The 26,748-nt window shown below is 40.3% G+C and overlaps 1 protein-coding gene across 1 annotated transcript in view; it reads left to right on the top strand.

The window, feature by feature from the left end:
- The window catches only part of USH2A (usherin), a 404,558-nt gene that overhangs the window by 364,385 nt on the left and 13,425 nt on the right, over positions 1-26,748 (top strand). The window contains exons 62-64 of the mRNA XM_068675985.1: positions 13,108-13,335; positions 14,271-15,787; positions 16,849-17,170. Coding sequence (XP_068532086.1) covers positions 13,108-13,335; positions 14,271-15,787; positions 16,849-17,170 — 2,067 coding nt within the window. The remainder of the gene's footprint in view (positions 1-13,107; positions 13,336-14,270; positions 15,788-16,848; positions 17,171-26,748) is intronic.

Raw genomic sequence — 26,748 nt, 5'->3', positions numbered from 1 at the left:
TCCATTCCTTTAGCATTCATCAAATAAAGTCTCTGTCCCTCCATCAGCATCTGACTTGCTGGAAGATTAGGAAGATATGAGCTCATTAAACTGCTTTATGAGTGTCAAGAAGAATGATAAGGATGGAGAGAGGGTTGTTTCTTGTGAAGCCCTGTCTGAAAGAACACCCACCAAAGCTGCTACCAGATTCAGAGAAAACATTTCTCACCCTATTATCAGGTGCCATGTTACAGACTTTAGGCCATCAAAGATTATCTGTTATGCCTCTGGCAGCTGCAGGCTGCTTTACTCCCTCCACCAAACCTGTGGAAACTGCTTCCTCCTCCCTTCCTTTCCTTTCACAAGCCTCCCTTCTAAGAATGTGTTGACAGACTGTGACCAGTGAGGTAAGGAGCAAGAATTAACTCCCATCATGAGTGTCTACTAGAAAAATTCTTCCTTTTTCAGATGTTTTAGGTGCTGTTTCTACTTCCAGATACACTATGGAGACCTTAAAACAAGCAGGACTCCAGTCAGGTTATGTTCTTTAATGGTCTTAAATTACTGAGGGCTGTGTTGGTATGCAGAGCATACACACACTTTGTTTGGGAAACAAACACAAACTTAGATGCCCTCTTAAGCAAGCTATGACTGCTGCAAGAGCCACAGGTGGACTTGCAGCACAGGATCCTCCCCTAAGCTCTTTGGCTTTGCAGCTGCAGGATGTCTTTTTTTATTTATTATTATTATTATTATTATTTTAATAACAAACCCATGGCTGCCTCCCTTTTTCTTTATGTAGAGCAAGTGTCTTCTAAACACTTCTGTGGTCACAGAGCACTAATGTAGTAAATGATGTTACTGCTGGGGTATGGTCCAGCTGAATGAGACACCTGGAGTGCGTGTTGTGTGTGCCAAAAGGTCTCTGAGGAGTCGTATCATTGTAACGGAAAGATGAAGAGAGGCACCAGTATCTACTTAATCTACTAGGAAACACTGCAAATCATTACTCATTTTGCTTCTGTATTTTTCTCCAAGTATTTTTATATGAAATCCATTTACTGCAAGTTTGAATGCATTGATTCTTTTTTTCCCATCCCAAGCTGAGTTCCTAGCCTGAGCAAAATCCTCTGTGCACTGCAGAAACACTACTCTGGTGGCTGCACAAAGGCACCAAGTTTACAATTGTCTCACAAAATCAGAATTGCAAATGCAGATTTAATATAAAAAGAGAGTGAGGGAAGTGGATTCCTTGCAGTGATAAATTTTCTGTATTCTTGCTATAAAGAAAACTTTACTGTGCACAAACAAAATGAATGAAACTTTGCAGAGTTCTTACATTTCAATAGGCTTTAAAAAAGAATTAATGAGAAATCTGGAAGACGTCTTCACAATGGAAGTGAAGTATTATTCTTGTCATTATGGCATCATAAAATTATTTTTTATTGTTTTCTCTTCGGGGGCTCAAGTCAGATGATAATTTAGATTTTCTCTAATGCTAGTCTTTGCTAGAAATGCTAGACCCAGGATGTACCAATAGATCATTAGATTTATACTATAGTTGTAGCTTAAGACAGTGACATATTTAAGTGCTGTGCTTAATGTTACTTGAAAGTCCTGGCCTAAACGACTGAACAAAGACTGCAAATGAGAAAAAGAAAAAACAGGTAACACAATGGCTTTAGCTGTAGTTGTTTTGGTGCTCAGTAGAGTACCCCCTTTGAGTACAAATTCAGCTGAGAACACATGGCTTTAAAACGGAACATCTCTGAGACAAAAACTTGCAACAGCTCTCCAGTGTACTGCATTTTTCTGACTTTCTGGCTCCGTGTAGAATCATCAAACACTTTCAATTTTTTGTTATCAAACTCCCATAAAGATATTTGATTTGAGGGTGTTAATGGAAGTTTTGGTGCTCCTCCATGGGCACTTCATGGGCTGCAGTCTCCTTCAGGTCTTATCCACCTGCTACACCATGGGCTCCTCCATGGGTTACAGTGTGGAGATCTGCTCTGGTGTGATCCTCCATGGTCTGCAGGTGCACAAGCTGTTTCACCACAGTCTCCACAGCCTGCAGAGGGATCTCTACTCCATGCTTGGAGCACCTGCTCATCCTCCCTCTTTCTTCATTCACTTTGGTGTCTGCAGAGCTGCTGCTTTCACGTTTTTCCTCTCCTCTCACTGATGCTATGTAGCATTTTTTTTTACCCTTCTTTAAATACCTTATCACAGAGGCACCACCTGAGCTGCTGGCTGGCTCAGTTTTGCCCAGCGGTTAGTCCTTTTTGGAGCCACCTGGAACTGATGTTGTCTGACATGGAGACAGGTGCACATCTCTGCTTCCACAAGCTACCCCTTCAGCTTCCCAGCTACCAAAACGTTGCCACATAAACACAATATGCTAAAGTAGTATAGGTTAACTAAACCCAGTCCGTGTTCTTGTTGAATGCTATCTACATACACCATTCAGTTTTGGTCTTCTAGGCATGAAAACCCAGATTCAGGAGCCTTGAGAAGGCATAACAAAACTTCAGTGGATTTTTGAAGTGATTTGGAAGAGCTGCAGTTTAACTTCTGAAGCTATAGTATTTTTTTTAACTTAAGAAGAAAGAAAATGTTGAGTCTTACGTGAACTTAAGCAAAAGTTGCAGCTTTGACCTCTAAAAAACTTATTTTAGATTGCTAAAGTGGGCTAGGCTGTCTAATCTGTTCTGAGAGTGAAGCTCTCTGAAGGTCTGTTCAGAACAGAAGCTAAACATAAGCATCTGATTTCCCTTTGGAGAAACCTCCCTTTCTCTGCACAGACTACAGAGAGATACCGGGGACCCTAGCTATGCAGGTTCTGTCTCTAAATGTAGGAGCTGTGACAAGTCTGGCCCAAAATGATTAAATTCTACTAATTTATTTTTGGATTGCTCACTTATAACACACGTACATGCATCTGATCAATAGATGATAAGGTGAAACTAGTGGATTTACAAGTTAATATGCTGGAGTCAATAATTTGCTGTAAAGGCACTCGCAATTCTGGAACCAGCACAATTTGTTTTGTACTAAGCTTTACTATATACCTGTTGGCTTAGTGATTTATTTAAATCCCCTAAATAATTTAAATATCCAAGGAAAATAAAGAATCTGAACAAAACCCTTTTTATTTCAGTAGTTATCAAGTAATCTTTCAATAGTTATGTCTTTCGTCTCTTTCCTGATTAGTCACAAGTAGCTCAGACTTCTCATTTGGCAAAAGTCTTGCACTGAGAAGCCCAAGCCACACTGGAAGGGTCTAATGGATATATAAAAATGTGAAAAGACATAATTAAATCTTTAGTTTTATTTATGTATTAACATTTAAAAGTAATGCCAGCTAGCTGCTTTTCCTGTTAACTCTGTAGCAGTTTTACCTGTCTGCTTTTGTGTGTATGTATATGAATTTAGTGTCAGTGTGTGTGCTTCAGGAGGCTTACGTTAGGCCTGTGTCTGTATGATCCTAGGAAGATCCGTCTGGAAGTTCATCTATCCACCAGGTTCACTTGGTTTCAAAACACTAAACCTGTAAGCAGCCTCTCTTTCCGTTATTTCACAAAGCTGTACAGCCGCTTTTTCTTCTCGTTGCCATCATTTCATCTCTTCTCTTGGTGTAGAGTTAATTCTGAGTCTTCAAATTACTGTTAATGTCAGCAGCAGCAGAGTCCGTGGTAGCTGCAACAGCAAAACAAGGTTTTTGTTCCTCTTACCTTTGGTCTCATGGACTATTCAAGCTACTTGTTGAGGTTTTCCACTAGCACCAGTAGGGGCAGGGACTCTCTGCAGCAACGCCCTCCTCGAAACTTCCTGCAGGTGCAGGAAGGAAGGTGTCAGACTGCTGCTGAACCTGTCAGTATTTATATGGGAAGCTGTGCTTTGCTGAGGAGTATGTCCTCAAGGTGTACACATAAATATATGTCCAATCAATATTCTCTGCTAATACTCAAAAGAGTAAAGGCTGAGCTTTCCCCTAGCTACAGGAGAGTGAGCGGGCATCCCGAAATGCATAAGCCACTTCTGGCCTTCTGCTAGGCATGAGTGTCAAATTGAAGGGTGAAATTTTAAGTTTAGCTACAGATTCAGACTAATCATTGGCCTTTACAATGTAGTCCTAAATAAATTATTTCTGCTTACCTTTTATTATCTCTCAAAAGTGATAACACACATAGCAGGCAAAGTTGGAATGAAAAGCACGGACTGTTTGGTACAGGGCAGAAAAAAAAAAAAAAAAGAATAAAACAGTGGGAAGTAAAAACCTTTTAGTCTCCTTTAAAATGTTGCCTTTATTTTCCATTGTGTTGGCAGAAAGCAGGGATTTAAAGCTGTGAATTGCCTTGAGGCTGTGTTATCTTCCTCTACTTAGCAGCAGTTAGAACTGCTCTTTTTGCAAGTGTTGGGTGAACGAGACAAGGACTCAGAATGATTGAGAAAAGGGAATAAAATAAGCCTGCACTTAACAATAATATGACACGTCTGCTGTACCTGTGTAAAATGGGATCTAAAACAATCATCATAGTTTCCTGAAGCTGCACGCAGTAACACAAGGGGATATTCTGAGACTTAATTAATTAATGCTTGTAGCATGATGTGAGATCCTGGGATGAAAAGTCATATATAACTGCAAAGTCTTAATTTTATGGAGCACAACTGACATTCAGTGGCATTTTCAAGGAAACTGATGTGGGAGTTCACCTGCAATCTGCATTAGGATTCAGATTGTCCTTGTACAAATCCCCGTAAAGATTTTCTTCAAACTGTTTTTTTTCCTCTTTTCATTTCTTTTTCCCATTATGGCTGTTGAGCTGTGCAAAGAAAAAAATGGTAAATAATTTTTTTTTTTACAGAGGAAAATCGTACGCACCATACATAGTCTATGCACCTATATAAAGCCTATACAGCAAAACCATAGTGAACATTTTCACATTTTACAGAAAATAACAATCACATGATACTATGCCCAGTTTGTTTTAAGATCAGATGAGAGAAGTTTTAAAGAGTCCAGAGACACTTATCTTTATATCATATATGATGTAATTTGAAAGGAGCTAAGGAAGAAGGCTTATGGCACAGATATATGTTGTCATGAATGTCCTAGAAAGGCAATGTGAATGCTTGAATAGCAAAAACTTCAAATAAAACCAGAAGGCAAAACATTTGATAATGACAAGGGCACATTCTTTCTACAGTGAAGCAAAACTGATTGCCAGATGATACCTTGAGATAAAAAGTTCAGGTGTACAAATTATCCTTTTTTATGGATAACAACAAAAACATTCATGGCTTCATTGCATTGACTTAAAATTATAAAATTCTGTGCAACACTTGCCATTCTGGACATTGGTAGAAAAAAAGGTATGAGGCTGGGAAGACACCAGCAGCACTTATACGGCAGTCCCAATTGTGTTCGTTCTGACAAAAGCATCACTCTGGCCAATAAATCAAATGGAAAATACGGTTTATTAGGAAAACTATGGCATTAGCATCCTTTATACTCAAGGGATATAATTCCCCTACCACTTGCAGGTTTGAGCCCTTAGGCTCTAACCACTTTGTTAGAGCAGCTATGCTTTTCCTTTCTCATGCCATGGCCACAAATGGCATAGAACAAAAGCTGGAGGAACACTGCTCCTCCATGTTCACAAGCAGTAGCACCATGACCTGTGGTATTGCCTTAAAACATACTCCTGGAGTTTGTCTGTGTGAATGTATTGGTTGTAACTGCAGAGGTATAAACCCCAGCCAGAGTTTGTGCTTGCCTTTGCCAGCCCTTCAGCTTCCCTGAGGTGACATTTCTCCCCCAGGTCACACCCAAAGGGTGATTCTCCTTCCCCTCGTAACCAAGGCAGACTTGACACGTTGCCTGTTCTGCAGTGTATTGATGAGTACATGCATATTCCAGATTAAGCATGCAACTGTTTTTCATTGGGCTTCAGGTACTTTTTCTCATATTTGTTTTGAATCTCAAATAAATATATATATATATATTTATTTTTTTTTGCACCATATTGCCTCTCTTATGTGCCTCTCTTATTTTGAAGAGAAACTTAGTCTTTCTTCATATCCAAAATTACTATTTAAAGCAAAAAGTCTCACTGAGTGAAAGTAAGGATTGCAGACTTGAACTAAACAAATCGAAGTTTGAGGTAAGCAGTCCTGTCAGGTATTCAGTTTTTATCTGTCTCCATCACTTTCTCATTACAAGGAATAATAAACAGTTAAAAGTGAAAAAATGTGGGGAAAAAATCCAAGAAGGTGTGAAACTATTGGCTTACTATACAGTAGGTCTTGTGAGTGTTGTAAGAGATAAAATATTAATGTTAGGAAAAAATGTTGACATCACCCTCTAGACAGTGTCTGTAGTGAAATGTCATGTCATTGATATTTTGGCTTATCTGACTTATTTAGTCATGCAGAAAAATATCTTTTTTGATTTCAATAGTTCTTAGTATAAATTAGACAAATATTACAGCTGCAAATACATTTTTGAGAAGATGGCACTCAGTGATGTTAGATGAATTTTAAATAAGATGTTTGCCCTTATGTTAAAAAAAGAAAAGAAAACCTTACAGAAGTGACATGGAATGGGCTACTGAAGTGTTGACTTTGCCCAAAGAGTTTTTTTTTTTTTTTTTTTGAAGTTTTACCATACGACGTGTGACATTGCTGGTGGTTTAAAAGTGTACTACTTCCAAAAAGTCAGAACAGTGACAGAATGCAGCTGGCTAAATGTACTTGGAGTCATTCTGCTACGCAATGCCTACTCGTTTTCTTTTTGGTGCTTTATTTTCAAGTCAAAGCTGGGGACAGCGGTTCCTGCTGAGGCTGCAGCACGTCCCCAGATGTCCAGGTGTGCCAGGAAAGAAAGCTGTCTGCTGTGAAAATGAGCACCAGCACCACTCAACAGATTCATCTGTGTGCAATTCACAGTTCCTCACATGCTCTGCCAGGAAGCAGAAAAAGGAATTGCAATGTAATACTTGTACATCAGGTATTAATTGTTGTGGTTTGCAGACTTCTTTAAACTTCTTAGATTACTGCTTTTTCTCAAGGTTTCTCACTGGCATAGTCTGCAAACTCCTGCAGGAGTATCAACATACAAAATCACTATTATGTGCTGAGTGGAACAGGGTAGGCAAATGAGTTTTTTATTAAATAAAAAGCTGTTAGCATGGTACTCCTAAGAAAGGACAGGCACACAGAGTTGCAGGGTAACCAGCTAGTGTTATCTGATGTAGATGACAAGACTACCATTGCTTTTAAAAACAAATAAAATAAAAATCTCAAAGTTGAAACAAACAAACAAACAAACAGAACATTTAAGTTTGTCAAGAGTCTCAAGAAAAGAATATTTTATGAGCATGTAATCGAAGCCTATGTTTCAATGAAGACATCTCCTGGCCTTTTTGCACTTTACTTTGTAAAAGAAAACCTCTATTTTTAAAAAATAAATTTGCTAAATAAAAAAGCAAGCTCAAATACAATGAATCCCTTAATATAATTTGCTAGCCACTGCAGAAAGAAAAGACGGCATTGACCCATCTCAGTCTGGGAAAGAATGATTCCCTTTTCATCTCAGCCAAAGACAATTTGGAAGAATACTCCTTTGACAAAAAAAAAAAAAAATTAAAAATTATTTTACATTTACTAAGTTACTAATGTAACTTCTGGTTTTGCAAACTTAAACAATTTTTTAAAATGTTTATTTCATTTTCTGTTATAATATTTGGTTTTTATGTGCTATAATAATTTACACATAAAAATCACCACCAGTGTAGTACATGTTACTGCTGTTGAAGGGTAACATCAATTTTTAGAGTAATGATTTAAAATGAAAAATAGGTGTTGAAAGGCACTTTTAAAATTCTATAATAAATGAAAAGAAGTTCTTAAAATGTAATTTTTTTGAAGTGAATGTGCTGGTTTTACCAAATATTTTAATGAAAAATCTAAAATTACTTTTTACACAAATGGGGAGGAAAATATATAGTGCAACATCAATTTCTGGTAAAATGGAAATTCTGGTCACTTTAGGCAAGATAATTTCTGACAAAATAAGTAACACATTAGTTTCTGTTTGCTTTACCTTTGAGATTTTTCAGTGCTATCTTGGGAATAATTTATATTCCAGTCCACACTGCTAGAGGAAGGAGTGGAGTCATAGATTACCTGTGTATCTGTAAGTTATATCCTTGTGAATTTAAGCATAAGGCTTTAGGACTAGAGTAGATTTTAAAAAAGAAAAAAAAAAGTGTACATGATACAAGCATGAGAAGGAAGGCAACCCTAAGGGTAAGTTAGGGGTTGCAAATGAGTAAGAATTCTGCAATTATGAGGGTTAAGGCAGGGGCTAAGAAGTACGCTGGGAAATAAGCATTAACATCAGAGGTTCATCAAAGCAGAAGTACTCCCAGTGCTTTGCAGAAAATGGAAAGGATCCAGATAAGTTGGGGAACTGGCAAAACAGATAATGTCAAAGGTGAGGATGAATTGAGGATCTTCCTAAACCCCGAAATATTCCCAGCCATTTCTATCACTTGTGGAGGAATCCATATGGATTCCTTGATGGAGAAATTGAAAACTCACTTTGAAGAATGGTTGGACTAATGTTCTGAGTACTAGGAGACCATAGGTTCCTCCTCCCTTATCCAGGGAGAGTTCAGCACCTCTACTTGTATAGAAAAGGGAATGTCACCATGAATTACCTTTTCATTATTTATGGATGGGAGTTATGAAATAACAAGTTTGGATTCCTGTACCAACAGTACCATAGCACTGTGGTCGTCTCCGATGTCACCAAGTTTAATTAGAGACTCACAGAAAAAATGAGTTAGCTTTTCCATCAGATATCCAAGATACCTGCTGAATAGGGGCTACTGTACCAAGAGACAACACAGAGAAAGAAGAAACCAGAGCCTCACTTTGAAACAACTGGGTGATGACTTGCTGAATGTTGATGACCCCTGAAGAGGTAGATACCAAAACTACATGTTGGGCAGCTCTTGAGAGGTTCAGGGTTCTTCTGATGTGACCATCAGGTTTGGAATGCATGCCCTGAGACCTGGGCATCTGGGTAAACGGGCCTGCCTTGCAAAAAAGAGGAAAAGCCTGAGTGACAACACTGGAAAGTGCTTCTTCATCAGATCAATAGTTTCAAAGATGACTAGGTTGTGTAGTTTTATGCAGTTTAAACATTTGTGCAAGGAGTCCACCTGCAGAGAGTATTACTGACAGCTGCAGATCAATGCTAATTTTTGATCATTTTCAACCTACAAAGACCTCTTGACCCTGTTGCCACCTTAGGGGCACTTCAAGTAGTCAGCAGCAATCACAGTAGGCAGTGTAAACCTCTCAGACTCCCGATGGCTGTGCAGCCTTTCCCGTGCCCAGGAGGACCTGGGCACAAGGTGGTGGGGATGGCAAGCACCTCGCATCCTGGGTGCTGTCGCCTTTGAGCAGCATGAAAGAGTATGCTGATCTGCTTCCAGACTTTAAGTGACTTCTGTGCTCATGAATTTAAAAATAAACAAACAAAAAAGGCAATCTGAAGCAAATCTTGCTGGATATATTATTCATGATTCATGTTCTCTTGTTTTACTCTTTGAAAATGTGTTAAAACAAGGTTTTGTTTTAAATAACTTTTATCCTAATTTACAGTTAGAGCCGTGGAATTAACCAAGGAGTGTGTTTGTTGTTGCTAACAGCTTATGCTGCCACTGGCAGCGTGTAAATCATTTTACACAACAAAAGCAAAGGTGCTGTCTTGCATTGAACAGTGGAGATGCTGTCAGTGCCACCAACGAGAATGGGACAAGCCTAGGGATGGTTCACAGCTGGGCTCTGGGCTGCAGTATGGGATGCCTCAGGAGTCCATGTCTGTAATGTCTACTTTAAAAGAATGGGCCTTACAGGAGGAGTGTGAGAGTGCACACACACAAATGTTTGCTAGGTTATTCTTAATTTAATGGCTGAATGAGTGAGACTGCTTCACAACAGGCGACAGAGAAAGGAGGGCTTGGGATTGCAGTCCATCGGTTTTCATGGTCAGTCAGTCTTGGGCTACGAACATCTTAATGTTTGCATTAAAATTTTATTTTGTTGGCTTGCTTTTAATGGTAAATGAAATCTGTCCTGTTAGCAGTGTGTAAACATGGGATATATGAGTTCATGGCTTTGCAAACAAAGACTAGGAGAATATTCCATGCAAGGATTGTGATCCTGCGCCTGTTTAAGTCTGTGCAGCTGTCCATTGAAGCCAGAGGGCTATCCTTTGCAAACTGTTGTTTTTTTTTTTTTTTTGCTATTTGTATTTTACCATTCCAGCAGGCTGGTATTTCTAGGCTAGAATATTACATAATTCTTAAAATTAATCATTCAAACTGCCATCCATCCTCTTTTTAGGTTCAGCCTCTGAGCTGAGTAAATTCACAGATGGCAATGGCAGCAGAGTAGGGGGAGAAAGCATGGCTTCGTTTTCTGGGAGGACGTCCCCTGAGCTTACTTCAAAACCAAACAAAACAAAAATACATGTAAACCGTTTGCTCTTCAAGAAGTATCTATAGGAGCCAGGGATAAAAGTCATCCCTGGAAGGAATGGTTTAGCAGTCTCCAGAGAACACGGTGAACTGCAGGCAAGGAAATCCCTCCATCCTTGTTTCATTTCAAAGGGTGGTGAGGATTGTAAATAATTAAATCTTAGGGTTTACTGGGAAGACTGTACAGTGTGATGAAAAACATGCCATTTTTCTGTTTAAAAATAATAAAAAACAAGTGTTTTGTAGCACTGTTGTCAGAAAAACCCACCCTGATCATGGAGGTGATAAGAAAGCTGGGCCATTACTTTTTGCACAACGTTTGTAATGATGTTTGTACCTCTGAGAGTCCGTGTGTAACGGTTCAGGGGCAGTAATTTAATGTGGCGTGCTCCCTTCCTCCCTCCTCCACCCTCGAACCATGGAATGTAAATTTTAGTCTTTTAAAAGTTCTGTTTTGAAAACCTAATAGATAACTGTCCTCATAAAAACTATTAATACAGACCACATCCAATTGTAAAGCTAATTTTAATCATGTTTTGTGCCAACATAATTTCTGATGCCAGATTTTTATGCTAAGCATGAACTTCAATTCGAGCTCTGTTCTTTAACCTGCAGTTCATAATTTTGCATTCGGCCTTATAGGTTTTTGGCTATGGCAGTTTGAACGCTTCCACTTTCAAAGATCTAAGCCATAAATGTTTATTAAAAGAATCTATAATGAAATCAGTTTTGTTATTTTTTTAATGGCTGCCTTGAGTATGTTGGATGACTGAACGCACGTTGTTAATCATTAAGCACTCATGTTACAAAAAGTGTTTGATAGTATTGCCATCTAGGGGCTGAACAAAATTCTCCATACTGAAATAAACTGTAATTGAACAGGTGCTGCTATTGACAATATACATATGTTTTTGTTTTATAGCCCACATGCTTTCCATGTTTCTTATGACAAAAGATATCTCTAAATGTCCCACAGCAGCCAGAGCTTTTTTATATATAATCTGTTCGAGGTGATTGCTATTTGCATTTGAGCTTACGCTTTTTTGGCAGTGATGACTGGGAATTCCTAACAAAGAATTATACTTTTTTGCATTATTAATCTTGCTAGTGTTTGCCCTGTTTAACAGAAAAAGGAATCATTTATCAGAAAAGTATGTTTATAATCTGTACTTGTGGCATCTTCAGCTTTAATATTCATAATGGTCATTCAAATGCTGTGCTATATTTATCTAAAAGACTAACTCATTGTTGTGAGGAAATAACTATTTAAATATTGATGACCTAACTTTTAATATTTAAAAAAAGAAATTAATATTTCTTTAAAATTTGTTTCTGAGTCTGATCGCCTAACAAATGTTTAAATATTAAACGATTCTAAGTGTTAGCATTTAACAACTTAATACAACTTACTGAAGGAGGAAAATTGACTGTAGCTTTCTGCCACATGAAGGAAGCTGAATTCCTGCCCTCCCCTTCTTCGTATCTTGTGTAATTAATGCAAAAGCATAACTGAAAATGGAATTAAAATAAATCAGTGATCAGCGGATCCCTTTTCTTGCTGTGATGAGGCAAGTCTGAAGAGTCTCGTACTGAAACGTGCCATTCACCTTCTTTGTTAGCTACCCTTCCTTCCATGGCTGTTGGAAGCAGTGCTGCGGCCATGTTGCCTTCCTCGGCGGTGCTGAGGGTGGGGTTGCCTCATGCCCAGGCCAGTTCAGGGCCTTCTCAGATGCTGTTCGGGGCGAGCCACAGTGCCACTGGTCCCTTCTCTCCATGGCTGTTCTCCATCCTTCACCCACCTGCGTGGCCCTGAGCTCAACAGGGCTCCCATATGCAGGCAGTGGGCCCCGGCCCTTCCAGAAAGGCTTGTCCCTGTGCTGCGGTGGGTGCTGTGGGCGGCTGTGTGCCTCCTGTCCAGCCTCTGCGCTGCCTCATGGGCCTTCCTGACAAAGCAGAAATATCAAAAACAACTTATTCTCTCTCTCTGTCCAGTCATTTTTTCACCCCACTTTTAAGGGTTTTGTTTTCAGTAAGGAAATGAGATTGTGCTTCTGGAAAGACCGTTGTCTCTCCAGATTGCAACGCTCTGAGTAACTGGAACATGGTGGTGTGCCTGCCAAATGTCATCCTGCACACGAGATGTGTGATATGAAAGGGTTCTGTAGAGGCAAGAACCACTTGTATACCACATTTTGCAATATGTGCCATCAGAGTATCAAGCCCTCTGATACTCTGAGCAAAGCTTAATGCATGCAGAACAAGCACAGAGCTGTTTGCTAGCTGAGGTTTGGACTCTGCAGGACTCCCCAGAATTCAGCTCCAAAGGCTGAATAATACCACCATAATGATAAATATTTCTGAATTTCCTAAAAGTTTCTTTTCAGGGTTCAGCTATGGAAACCCACCAAAAAAAAAAAAAAAAAAAAAAAAAAAAAAAAGCTGATAACCAGATGGGGTATTCTGCAAAGCGGTCAGAAGAGACCCAGAGCTGAGACCTCATTTTCCAAGTGACATAAAGCACAGATGCTGATTACTTTTTTAACTAACTCAAACATCTGTATTCTTGCTTCAGGGAACAAAGCATCAGGCTCATTTATTTGGATTGAAACCTTTCACAACATATCATATTCATGTCGTAGCTGTAAACAATGCCGGACAGGTTTCAAGCCCCTGGACATCTGTGCGCACACTGGAAGCTTCACCCAGTGGCCTGAGCAACTTCACTGTGGAAAAGAAAGAGAACGGCAGGGCTCTGTTGCTGAAATGGTCAGAGCCTTCCAAACCCAATGGCGTAATTAAGGTAAGCTCTGTCTTGACACTTTGCTTGACACTTTTTTCAAAAAAAGAAGAGGGAAATTCTGAATATCAAATTAAAACTTTTTTTTTTTTTTTTTTTTTTTTTTTTTTTTTTTTTTCTGAAAAGGACTCAGTCAAATGCATTATACTTTAAAATAAGACGGAAGTCCTACGTAAGCACAAGGCACTCTGTGAGCACACTCTGCTTGTGGTTATATTCAAATGATAATTAACATTCCTGTGCTACCCCCTGACTGCAAAAGTTCATTTACAGTGAACCAAACTGTTCTTTTAATGGGTAGAAAGCTATGCATGAAAGCTCATTGTGTGAGCTAGCTTTAGCCTTTCCCCTTACTCTAGACATCGCCAAAATGCATTTCTAGAAACCCTGGCTCTGACAGAATGCTGTTCTGAAATACAGGACTTTTTTTTAACATAATGGTTTCATCTGATTGTAAACCTATACCTGCAAACTTTGTTACTACAGTTTTGTTTTGTTTTGGTTTTAGGATTTTTTTGTTGTTGTTTATTTGTTTTCTTTTTAAGATGTTAGTTAACCATTTTTTAAAGCTATAGTTAGTCTGCAAGAAGCTTTGTGCTAGCTTAGGAAAGCCTGGCAATGAAACTTGGTAACAAACAGGCATAGTGAAAAGTGTCACTAGATGATTTATTACTACATCCAAAATGAAAAAAAAAAAAAAAAATCATTGTTTTTGTACCAATGATCTGTTTGTGTGATGTTTCTTACTAGTAAGGAAGTCAGATACTGGATGGTTGGGAAATAGCCCTTACCCTATTGCAAAGATTAAGGTGTCTCATCTACAGGTTGTTTCTGAACATTGTTAATTTATAGGTTTTTGTCCTTTTATCCTGGCTTCTGTCCCTTCTCTCTATTAAATTATTTTTTCTCTTTTCTTCTTCTTTTTTTTTTTTTTTCAGACCTACAATATTTTCAGTGATGACAACCTGGAATATAGCGGTTTATCTCGTCAGTTCCTCTTTAGGCGCCTTGAGCCGTACACGATGTATACATTAGTACTAGAAGCTTGCAATGCAGCAGGCTGCACTCGTTCTCTGCCCCAGCCGATCCGAACAGATGAGGCACCTCCAGTGTCTCAGATGGCACCTGTAATCCAGGCAGTGAATGCTACCAACATTGAGCTGAGCTGGTTGGAGCCAATTAATCCGAATGGAAAAATAATTCGCTATGAAGTTATTCACAGATGCACAAAAGAAAATGCTGCGGGGTACAGAGCAACAATGGAAGATGAGAAAATTGTTTTCACAGAATATAACACTGAAAGTAATGCATTCGTATATAATGATAAAGGTTTGCAGCCATGGACAAGGTATGAATATAAAATACGCACCTGGAATGCAGCAGGCTACACTGACAGCTCTTGGACTGTGGCAAGGACCAGTCAAACTGCCCCAAAAGGTCTCAGTGCCCCTAGGTTATCCTTAGCATCAGATAACCCTCACAAGGTACTCATCTCATGGGCTGCCCCAGCACAGCCCAATGGTATTCTTCAATCATACAGGCTGCTAAAAAATGATGCTCTTTATCCTTTCAGCTTTGATGCTGCTACCTTCAACTACACGGATGAAGACTTACTACCCTACTCTCTGTACAGTTATGCGATAGTTGCCTGTACAATGGGCGGCTGCTCTACCAGTGAACCAGCTGTAATACGGACGCTGGAAGCAGCTCCTGCAGTAGTGGATCCACCATCTCTGCAGGCTGTCAGTGCCACGCAGGTTAATGCATCCTGGGCACCTCCCCAAATACAAAATGGAGATATCACCAAGTACATACTGAAAATAAACAATGAAGAGTATTATCCTGGCAAAAACTTGCAGATGTTGGTTTCTAATCTGCAGCCTTACACACAGTATGATTTTGCACTGGTTGCCTGTACTGCTGGGGGCTGCACATCAAGTATATTCCAGTCAGTAATGACTATGGAGGCCCCACCATTAAACATGGAAGCTCCCAGGCTGCTTGTCATGGGCTCAGAGTCAATTGAAATCACGTGGAAAAGTCCAGCTAACCCCAACGGTAAAATCACAAGCTATGAGCTAAGGAGGGATGGTGTTCTCATTTACTCAGGTCTGGAAACTCGCTATCTTGATTTCACCCTAACACCAGGCATGGAGTACAGCTACACTGTCACTGCAAATAACAGTCAAGGGAGTGTGACCAGCCCATCAGCTCAGATAAAAACCAACCCCTCTGCTCCATCTGGGATGTTGCCTCCTAGGCTGCAGGCATGGTCCTCAAAGGAGATTTTGGTGGCCTGGGATCCTCCTATCAAAGTAAATGGTGACATTAGAAATTACACAGTCTCCATCCACAAGCCTGCTGAAACGCGAAAGAGAAGAGTTGACTTTGATGCATCTCATACTTCCTTTGTGAGACGATCATACATAGTGGCAGGGCTAGAACCCTACAGTAGGTAAGTCTGGAAGATTTTGCGTGTTGAATGAATGCTGCAAGGTGATTCATTGGGCTTAAAAGTGAACAGCTTTTGAACAGCTGGGTTTTAGTTCCTAAAATGCACATGATAAAAACAGGATTTTTTTTTAATTTATTGTAACCCCAGCTATATATCATCTTGATGAAGTGCAGTAGGGTTGACCTGGGTTTTAATTGATGTAGGTTCAGTACGCTGTTACAGACTTCAAAAGCTGTAACGTTGTTCTTGTGAATCTTTTGCAAGCCATCTACATTCAAGAGTAAACAGGGCTTTAGCTAACATAGTTAGGGGTGGGGAGACCAAAGACTAGCTAGCTAGCCCACTTGCAGAGTAGCTGAGCTACCATCAGCAGAGTTAACACCAGGAGCATGCTTGCCCCTTTGAACTGAAAAAGAGCGACTTGTGTTTCTACAGGACTCAGCTACTGAAAGAACACACTTGATACTGAAATAATGTCTTCCCCACTAATTCTTGATTATTTACCTGACCTTTCCGTATATATTTGTGTAGGCATAATTTGTGTGTGTTACATGGTTGATAAGTCTGTCTACTATTTACATATAACTAATCTAAATCCAAAGAGAGAAGAGTAATAGAGTGAAGTTAGTGATGATACAGCTCTCAAATGATATCCCAATCATCTCTTACAATGAATCATCTTTTTGGCTCATATCATCAAAATTAAAACAATTTTGATCATTTGATTCCTGCAGATGTTAACTACTCTGCTTTGAAAAAAAAAAAAAAAGACAGAGTTCTTACTTTTTGATATACAGAGGCACCATATATAATCTGTATGTCAGAGTTGATACAAATTGATTTCTTTTTCAAAAATGCAGAAGACCAAGAAAAATTAAGACCCCTCCCCTCCCCTCCCCTCCCCTCCCCTCCCCTCCCCTCCCCTCCCCTCCCCTCCCCTCCCCTCCCCTCCTCTCCCCTCCCCTCCCCTCTCCCCCTCGCATATATTCACATTTCATGCAGAGTCTGTATTTGCATTTGCGGTGTTTTAACCACTTTGTTCCTGATTTGTGTTCCCCAAGGTATGAGGTACAGCTCCAAGCCTGCACAGAGCTGGGTTGTGCCTCCAGCGAGTGGGCATCGGTACAGACGCTGGAGGCACCACCGGCAGCACAGCCCGCCCCTCTCATAGAGATACAGACCAGAACTGGGGGCTTCCAGCCAGCATCTTCCGTCCTGTGGACTGGCCCACAACAGCCCAATGGGAAGATTTTATACTACGAACTTTACAGAAGGCGGGCATCTCAAGCCCATGTAAATTTAGAGCTCGTACTTGTTTACAATGGTACTTCAGCCTTCTTCAGAGATGACCAGTTGATGCCTTACACAGAATATGAATATCAGGTGGGATAGCAGTGATTGTCACTTAGCAGTGACACCATCATGATTTCTGTACACTTTAGGAATCTTACTTTACACTTAAAACAAACATACACATCTCATTTATAATGTTAATAGTATGGTGATACTTAAATGATTGTTGTTAATGGATTTTAAATAGTCGAGAAGCTGAAAATGATTTTGCAGAAGTAATGCATTCATTCAGCATTCATTTTTCTTTAGTGTAATCATAAGAGCCTGTGTTTCTTGTATGGTGAATGTTTGAGTACCCTCCAGAGCTTTTTGCAAGGCTCGAATGTTATATAAGTGGTGTGAAATCCTAGTTCTGAAAAGGCAGCCTCTTTTCATTAGTTTTTCTTTCTTTTCCCTCCTCCCTTAGTCTACTATGGATTATTTTACTGTAAGATCTTAAGGAAGCTTATATCCAGAGAGACTGGGGCTGTTTTCTCTTTAAATTAAATACTAGGATCACAAGCAGTTTTCATGGGTGGTTCAATAGTGAACCACCTGTTTGTTGTTGATGGCTGGTATTTCTCATGCACATGGGTGTGTTCTACTATTGGTTTTTCTATTCAGCTAATGCAGGGAGACCAGTTCTGCAATTCAGACTGAGTACTGCCTTTCCTTACTACAAATCAGTAGTACTTTTGGAATTAAACTGTGGTATAGGTATTGTCATCACTGGCTATCAACAGTGTCTTGTAAAGTGGGCCCAAGTTTTGCACACATATCTTGTCCCTTAATACTAAATCAGTTATCTCCTTATACTTATCAGTTATCTTCTTTAGCCTTTAGTCATTTTCTATGTCAAAGTTACAGGTTTTATCATACAGTACTAGTAATAATGTAGGGCCTTGATTTGTTTGATTTTAGCTTACGAACTGAGACCTTTGTTATTTCTAACCATCTGACATTACTTCCAAGTGTTTGGTGAGGTTCTAAACTCCGCTAACTCATCTAAAAAACAGCCTTGAATTTGTTGTTCCTAAAAGTAAGTGGATGTAGTTTCATAGCAGAATGAGGTTGTTTTTGCATATATGAATAGACAATGTTATTACTCCATGAACAAGATACTGGTAAGCCTCACTACTGATTCCATAGACAGTATTTGTACACATGGTATGTCTTGAAGCTGATTTTGGATGTCTTTACAACCTTTTCCCTAAAATAAAACAAAAATTGCTCAAACATGGATTTGTTTTGGAAAGTAGTAAACATGGTGTGTTCCACTTCTTGAGCTCCTGCAAGGTGGTGGCAATCTTTCTTTTACAAGTTCCTTTGTTTTACAGGATCATAAGATAATTCAGGTTGGAATGGCTCTCAGGAGGTTATTCAGTCCAACTTTCTGCTCAAGTGTCAATTAAGAGGTCAGATCAGGTTACTCAGGGCTTTATCCAGCTGCACCTTGGAAACCTACAGGGAGGGAGATTGAATAACTTCTCCAGACAGTCTGCTCCATTGCTTGACTGTTTTCATGGTGAAAAAAAAAAAAAAAACCTTATTTTCTTACATTCAATCTGAACCTGTCTTGTTTGAACATAAGCATATTTCCTCTTCTCCCCCCAACAACTGGCATCACCTTCTGTTAGCTTATGGCTTGATGCTGGCAGTCTGCAGTCAGGTCCCCACAAACACATCACTTCTCCAGTCCTAGTCCCACAGCTTATTCTCACAGGCCAAATTCTCCAATGCCCTGATTACCTTGGTGGCCCTCTGCTGAACTCTCTCCAATTTATCAATCTTTCTTGGATTTGGGGGCCAAAACAGGACAAATGCTAAGTAAAGGCATGTTATCACTTCCTTTAGTTTTCTGGCTATGCTCCTGTTAAAAAGCTCAAGATGTTGTTGCCCATCTTTGGTGCCAGAGTACATTGCTGGCTCATGTTCAGCTTCCTATCTGCTGAAACCCTCTAGGTCCTTCTCCCTAGCTAGTCAGTCCCTACCCTGTAGTGCTGCAAGGAGTTATTCCTTCCCAAGTGCAAGACTTCATATTTGTCCTTGCTGAAATTCATAAATGTCTTGGTGACCTATTCCTCTAGTCCCTTTTGAATGCCAGCCCTGCCCATAAACACATCAACTGGTTCCCCCCACTTTGGTGTCAACTGCAAATTTGATGAGAGATCAATTTACAGATCAGGTTCTTTGGTATCTGTGCTCTACTTCTGCTGTTGTGTTTTTGGTTTGGATTTGGATTTATTTTGGTTGGGGTTTGGCTTTATTTATTTATTTTTATTGGTGGTGGTGTTTTTTGAGGCTGCTCAGGGCTGTGGCCAGTTGAGTTCTGGTCCAAGTTCTCCATCCCTGAATCTCCAAGGATGGAGATGGTACAACCTGTCTGGGCAGCCTGTTCCAATGACTGCCTATATACATCTTGTTTTTCTTTCTGCCTAATTCCCCTATTTCAGCTTGCGTCCATTGCCTCTTGCTCTGTCACTGTCAGGGTCCTGGGACCTGGAGGGAGGAGTGTACTAGCTTTCTTCATAAATCAGTTGTAGCATCTCTAATTTGGGTAAGAAGAGGATTCTGAAGAGACAGTTATTAAATTACTGAAAAAAAAGAACCTGGTATACTACTAGAAAAGTGTACTTATTGCAGTATTCACAAAGCCTGTCTTCACTGCTTGATAATCACAAACCTCTTTTACTTTTTGATGTTTCTGGATTGACAGCATGTCTTTAAGTTAGCAGCCAGTGTGAAAAGTCTTTCTATTAGCTTTGTGCTGAAGAAAATGCTGAGTATCTGTGAGCTGACTACTTCTTCTTTCTGATTACAGGTTCATGTTACTTGATTGCCTTCAGTTATTTAATGACCTCCTGAACTGAAGTTCAGAGAACTGAATTTAAGTGAATTTAGCAATACCATAAATGCTATACCAGTACTTACCAAGTCAAAAAAAAGGACGGTTACTTCAAGCCTGAATATTTACTACACTTTAAATGTATGTTCCAGTTGTCACTTCTTTTGTGACCAAAGCTGGTTTTTTGTTTGTTAGTTTGTTTCCAGAAACAGCACAGTTTAGTATTTTAAGTCCCACTATGAATAAATATTAAGGTTTTCTTTTCTTTCTCCCAGTGTAGGGCACATCTGTAGATCCACAATACCATGAATTCTCTTCTCCATTTGCTGTAGTTTATAGCAGAACTTTTGCTAGACCAGATTTCCTTACTATTTTGGTGAGGATCTGTGAAGAATGTGAATGCAAGTGTGGATGCGGTTTGGTAGGTAGCAAGTACTTGAAGCAGACCTACACTCTACTTATTAGTTAGGATTCTTTCTTAGCTAAAGAAAAACATCTCACATTGTTGTCTGGGCTTGAAGTTGTTGATGATGACTGTGTTATATTATCAGTTGGACCAGCTTCCAATTACCTCAGTCAGAAGCTGTTTTTGGGGAATTTGATAGCACAAACATTTGTTTGAGCCAAAGTTTTTAATGATCTATTGATGACAGGTAGCAAAGAAAGTCTCTTGAGTGGATTCCTGTGGTTTGCCATGACGTATTCAAGACTGCTTTTTATCTTGGTTGTGCTCCATAACTGGGCTGAGTTGTTGACTGGGACTCTAAATCTTTTTTTTTTTTTTTTTTCCACTAGTGGCCATTTATTTCACTGTGAGAGGTTTTTGCATGCACGTGTTTGTCTTCTTCTTATGTCACTTGCAGCAGTCCTCTGGGATCTATTCTAAGCTCTTCCATTGTTGACAATTTATATCTTGCCTGTGAGACAAGTTATTCATAAGTATAGGGCTTGGCTTTTGCTATTATGCTGATGAAACCCAGATTTATATTTCACTTAAACTGGATATTGATTCTGCTGTCTCTGCATTTGAGGCTTGTTTGCTGGACATAAAACTTTAAATGCAACTGAATTTCCTCCAGCAGAATGCAGATAAAATCAAAGTGCTGTGATGGGACTCTCTCCAGCATTTTTGGAGGCACTGAGATTTAGTTCGATGAATCCGGACAGCTTCTTTGGATCTGAAGTGAGAATTTTTAATTATTATTTTTTTTTATTATTATTCTGTTGCTGGAAACTTCAGCTGAATATTTAGGGCTTGTAAGATTAGATGCAAAAGTTGCACTTTCAAAAATGATGAAGTCACTTCTGAAATTCATGTTGGTCAAAGGGACTGTGCTCCCTACATGCTAAGGTCACAATTGTTCAAGGAATTTAAGCACTTTTATTCATCGGGGGCAAGATGTACATAAGCATATTAGTGCTTGATAGGTTTCAGTGGTTTCACTGCCAAGTGAAGGGTCTAGGAAAGATCCTGAGATATACCAGGGGAAATATATTTTGGGTCCTCCATCTTGGACTCTCACAGAGAAAACAAATTATATTTCTGACTTTGGAGAGATATATAGAAAAAAAAAAAAAGGGTGCAAAGTCATGAAGATTATGGCAGGACCAAGTACATGGAGTGCAGAATATGTCAGTCCTCTTGGTCACTTTCAGAGATGACAAAATGACACTTGGCTTTACCAGCCTGTCTGTCAAACTGCTGGCTGAGCTCCAGTTTGTGCTGCTTAGTTACTGACAAGCAGCTAAGTGACTTCTTCAGCTTAAAATGGGGTGAAGCTGTTTCTCTGACTGGCCAGTGATGGATAGTTGCCCATTTGTAATATCCTTCATCTTTTGGCTTCTTTTCATCATTTTAATTCACCATTTTTTTCCTGTCACCCTGACAGAAAGATACACCACAAAGCAGTGACAAAATCAAACACAGTTCTTTCTTGTACTCCATGCTCTCTATCTCCTCTTTGTTTGGAAGAGAGGATTTTCTTGCAAGGTTTTTGTGCTCCCTTGCTTCCAAGTAAACAGTGTCTCCTGCTGTGCAGGCATTAGACTACGAAGCTGGGCTTCGGTTTCTGAAAAGTAAAGCAGACATAACTATATGCTTTCATTGTGGTAATGGCAAAACCTACTGTAAATACCCTTTTGCTGAACTATTTTGCCCTAGTACAGTAGGGCACACACTAGGGAGAAGCACTATATGAAACCACACGATTTCTTTTATGAAACCCCCTTCATGCACCATGTTTCTGTTGCTAACACCAACCTACATTCAAGTGCGTAAACAGTGCATTGATGAAGCAAACCTTGATTTTTGTTCATTAAACTATAGCAGGATATTAGACTGGATTTGTTGGCTTCCAAAATTACCAGTGAGAATGTTATATCAAAACTCGTGCAAGATTTTCCCCAGTACATTATGATTCTAACATATTCAAAACTATGGCAAGCTATCCTTTAAAAAGACATTAGTGTGAGTACCGGGGGAAAATATACTCCAGGGCTGTAGATGACTTGATATGATTTCCTTGATTGTATCTTTTTATTTATGAGGCATAATTTATGACTGCTGAAAAGCAAACTAAAATGAGTGATGACTAACTACAGCCAAAGTAATAAATCAGAAGCGGAGAAAGAAGTGGTGATTTTGATCGAATCTATTGAATTAGCTGTTGCCCTTAGCCATTACAGGTATTGGAAAGACCTTTTAATATCTGCTTATCTCTCTCATGGGAACTTGGTAACTATCTCATTATATACCCATAGGAAACAAATTATTTAATTTTCTGCCTTTTTAGAGTTAAACCTGTTTACATCTCTTATTAATTACTGGTGTTATACTATTTTATATGAAATGAGATTCCTTTAAAATTTTGTAATTTTGTGTAAATCCCAAAGCTCTTGCCTGTAGTCTTTGTCTTTCCCTTCCCTTTCCCTCCCCAGAATGAGTTTAGTACTTTTATTATGAGGATTTGATTAGTGAAGATGAATAGCAATGGTAAGAGGCTCAAATTATCACAATGCTAGAAGCCCAGACCTAAAATCTATCCCATTATATGTTTATGGCCTCCCTAAGATGCTGACTGAATGTTGAAGAGGGAAAAGTATGGATTTCAGGATGGGCAATTAGAAAGCACACATTCGTTTACTACCTCCTTGTCATGAGTGGACATGATACCTACTGTCCCTTGCCTTTGCTCTGTCCCCATTTGACAACCACTTTTGAAACTTTCTACTTTGCTAATACCTACCTGACACTGCAATGCCCAGATGTGAATACATTATTGTAATGCTGGATGCTAGATTTCTGTAGACAAGCTTTGTGTTCTGAGTTGTGCTGGTATTGCATAAGAAATCCCAAATTACCCAGGCTGCACGTCGGTCAGATCTGATATGAAGAAAGATTTGTGAAAGCTGCTGCAAATGATGGTAAGAGGGAGCTTGTATGCGTTTCTCTAGTTTTAACTAGCCAAGATTATGGACTCTTAAGGGCAGATACCTAAGTCGTACCTGACTCTTATACACACATGAAAGATGAGGCTTGGTCTGAGCTTGTGGTTCTCCAGAACCCACAGCACTACCTCGCTACCCCACAGCTCTAGTCAGGGCTCAAAGCTGAGGGTAGGCAGTGACTCACTGATAAGACTTTGTTTTAAGGCAAACAGCTGGGTTCTGAGTGCCTGCAGGAGCTCAGTGGAAGCTGCTGTCACAAACAGAGCTGAGGTCTTGTCCCTCACAGAAGCGTGATATTAACTGCAGTGTGAAGTGGTCTGATGCACAGTGCCTGTATGGCTTGGTGGGAGCCAGGAGTTGCTGCTGGTTGGCAGTCAGCTGCTTGGCTCCCTGTCTTTTCTGATTTCTTGCAAGCAGGAATTCTTCTACGTGAAGAAGAAGATACCAGCTTTCCTTGACCTTGGAAGTCAGCAGGACAGCTGCCTCCAGACAGGCAAGCTATCACCAGTCAGCACACCTTTCTGCCTGCTGCTTCCTTGCTATGCTTCAGCAGAAGTGAAGGAGAATGAGACCTCTTGGAGAGCTTCTTGTTCTCCATAGGAATGGAGAGAATTCCCTCTCAGGAACTTCCCGGTTTAAAGCTGTAATACCTGTCACATTGTTGGGGCCAGGTCTGAGACACAAGTGTGCTGAGTGGACAGGTGTTAGCCTGCACACAACGTCCTCTGCCAAACTGCTGCTCAGTCTGCTGTGGTTGTGCTTCCTCTTGTAATTGGAGTCATGGGATCAAGCTATCACTTTATCCTTTGGGGGGATTTTGGCCACACACTGCATTTTCTGCCTTAATCACAGACTATCTTTGTGTTTTGAGGGGGGTTAATTTGAGTGCTTTATTTTGGCAGCTTCTTCAGCATCTCTTTTTCATCACAGAGAGGCTCATCTGCCACACTGGAAGAGCAGTGGGAGTGTAAATCCAGCTGTTTCTCTCCATTCCCATTAGCACCACCTGTATGGAATACATACCTTCACAGATGATCTCCATTTGATAAAAGTTTTTTGTTTTTTTTTTTTTAATCAAAATATAGATTCCCCAGATAAGGACCTGGGGCTTCAAGAGATGTGCATCAGACACACCTGGGGCACAGATGTGTGGCTCAGAGATGAAAACTTCTCCCACCGTCAGCATGTAGGATACCATGTGGTTTTTTTTTCCATTTACACCCTGGGGCCATTGTGATTTTATTGCCCTTTACGGGAGAAGTTGCTACTCAGCTTTCCAAAGCTTGAACAAGCTGGGCTGACTGCATTCAGGCTGTGTCCATTTTCTCAGAACTTTCCTTTATGTTCCTCTTAGGTTTTGCCCCTTCTTGCAGTGCCAATGAGACCCGAGGTTGTCCTATGATCATTCTGAGTGATGTCTCTTCTTCAGTCTCTTCCAGGAGATAGATCTGTGAAGGCTCACTGATGATGAAAGCAACAAGCTATGTAACCTGTAACGGGACTTCTCTAGTTCTCCAAGTGTGTGGACTCCAGAGAGGTTTCCCCTGTCTGGCTCTACTTCAAAGTGCAGTCTGGGCCAGAGGCCAGCAAATTGATAAAGGATTTTAAATAGCATCATGTGTAACTAATTTTGGAGCCCTCTCCTGGATTTTGGGGGCAATGCAGCCATTAGCAGCCATTCATCTTTTGGCAGGGTGCTGAGCCGTGCACCATGATGTCAGACTTAATGCTTTTGGGGGCAGTATATTCAGAAAGTCAAGTAATAAGAAACTTTTGATGCCTTTCTGCTGTCTGTGCTTTGTTATTCAATGTGTCCCTGCCTGTGTGAGGTGTAATTGATTCTTGTTTGCCCCACATGCCTGTGTGCTCTGAAGTAGCCTCTAAAATCTTCTACCATTATGAACAACAGATGATGCTGTTGCCTACTAAGATGTTTACATTTTTATATAAATGCAATAAATATTTTCTGTGCTCTATATATGTCATGTCTTAGAAGGACTTTACTTGATCCCAAAAAAACTTTTGCAGAAGTCCACACCATGGAATTTCAGATTAGCCAGGCCTTCAGTCATCCATGCTTTTGTGGTAACTTATTGAGGAGCCATGACCAAACTTCTGATTTTAGCAGGCACTCCTCATTGTGGTTCTGTTGCCTCATTGTCTGATTTCTTCATGCTCGGAAATGGCTGAACATTAACATTTCCATCTTCTGTCATTTCTGTGCACTTACTGCTCTGGGTCTCTAAATGCTGACCAGGATTTACTTGGATGGCGATTTTCCCAGGGAAATATTTATATTGCCATCCATTCTTTTACAGATGGTTAAGTAGAAGAAGGGAACCAAGCTAATGTCAATGCAAATCCAGAATTTAAATCCTCAGAATTCCTTTTGAGCTGTCATGGTTGTCTCTGAAGCTGGTGCGGGAGAGTTTCACATTTCTGGAGATTTGCTGGTGGTAATGCAGTTCTGGTGGGGCTGGGTGGCTGCTGTCTGCCCTGCAGGTGCTCTCAGACCATGGCTGTCAGGCCCACCTGCACCTTGGCCTCTTTAGCAGAAGGGCCTGGAGGACAGGCTGCAGGCTCCCTGTCACCTCACAGGTGCCAGGCTAGGCAACTATGCCTGCTTGCACTTGCCCTTGCTCTGCCCAGTCAATCTTTGTCTTCATTATGTTCATGCTCAGGGGAACAGCCCCATATGGAGCGTGAAGCGCACCCTACCCAGGAGCAGGCTGCCCACTAGGCACCTATGATATGGGAAAGAGGGACTGAGGAGGACATCTCCCTCCAGCCCTCAGTGAGGTACCCACATCCAGCTATGCTGCATCCCTGTCTTCTCCAGATTTCCTGGGGGGTCCCATTCTGAGGCCTAATTGCTGTGCTGTGCAGGAAACCTCTCCTCCTAGCTCATCGCTGTCGGTTTTTGTGGGAGCTGGCTTGGCAGTTCAGGTCCGGCCAATGCTGCCACGCTCCATGCTCATTAAGGCCACAGCCTAGCATGCAACCAGAGCGCTTGAACTAAGGTCAGCACTGAGTCAAGGTGAGTGGCAGGCTCCGAGCTGTTCTTTCCATATGCGGCGGCTTCTTTCCACAAAGAAATATGCCCCTTGAATGAACTACTGTGGGCAAATCTTTGTAGCAGCTGGGACTTAACTGAGATAGAGGGTTTGACCTACTGCAGTAAAGTGAACAGAGTTTGACTTTATGAAAAGTTCACAACAGAAATATATTACTGATCTCACTGAACATGAAAGTACTCTGGCTGCACTTTTTATCATAGGGTGTCATCTGTACTTACGTCGTGTTTCACTGGATGATATTATATGTTACTGAGGGAATG

This window comes from Anas acuta, chromosome 3 (genome assembly GCF_963932015.1).
Source record: "Anas acuta chromosome 3, bAnaAcu1.1, whole genome shotgun sequence".
Lineage (NCBI taxonomy): Eukaryota > Metazoa > Chordata > Aves > Anseriformes > Anatidae > Anas > Anas acuta.
This window is presented reverse-complemented; position numbering and strand designations above follow the sequence as displayed.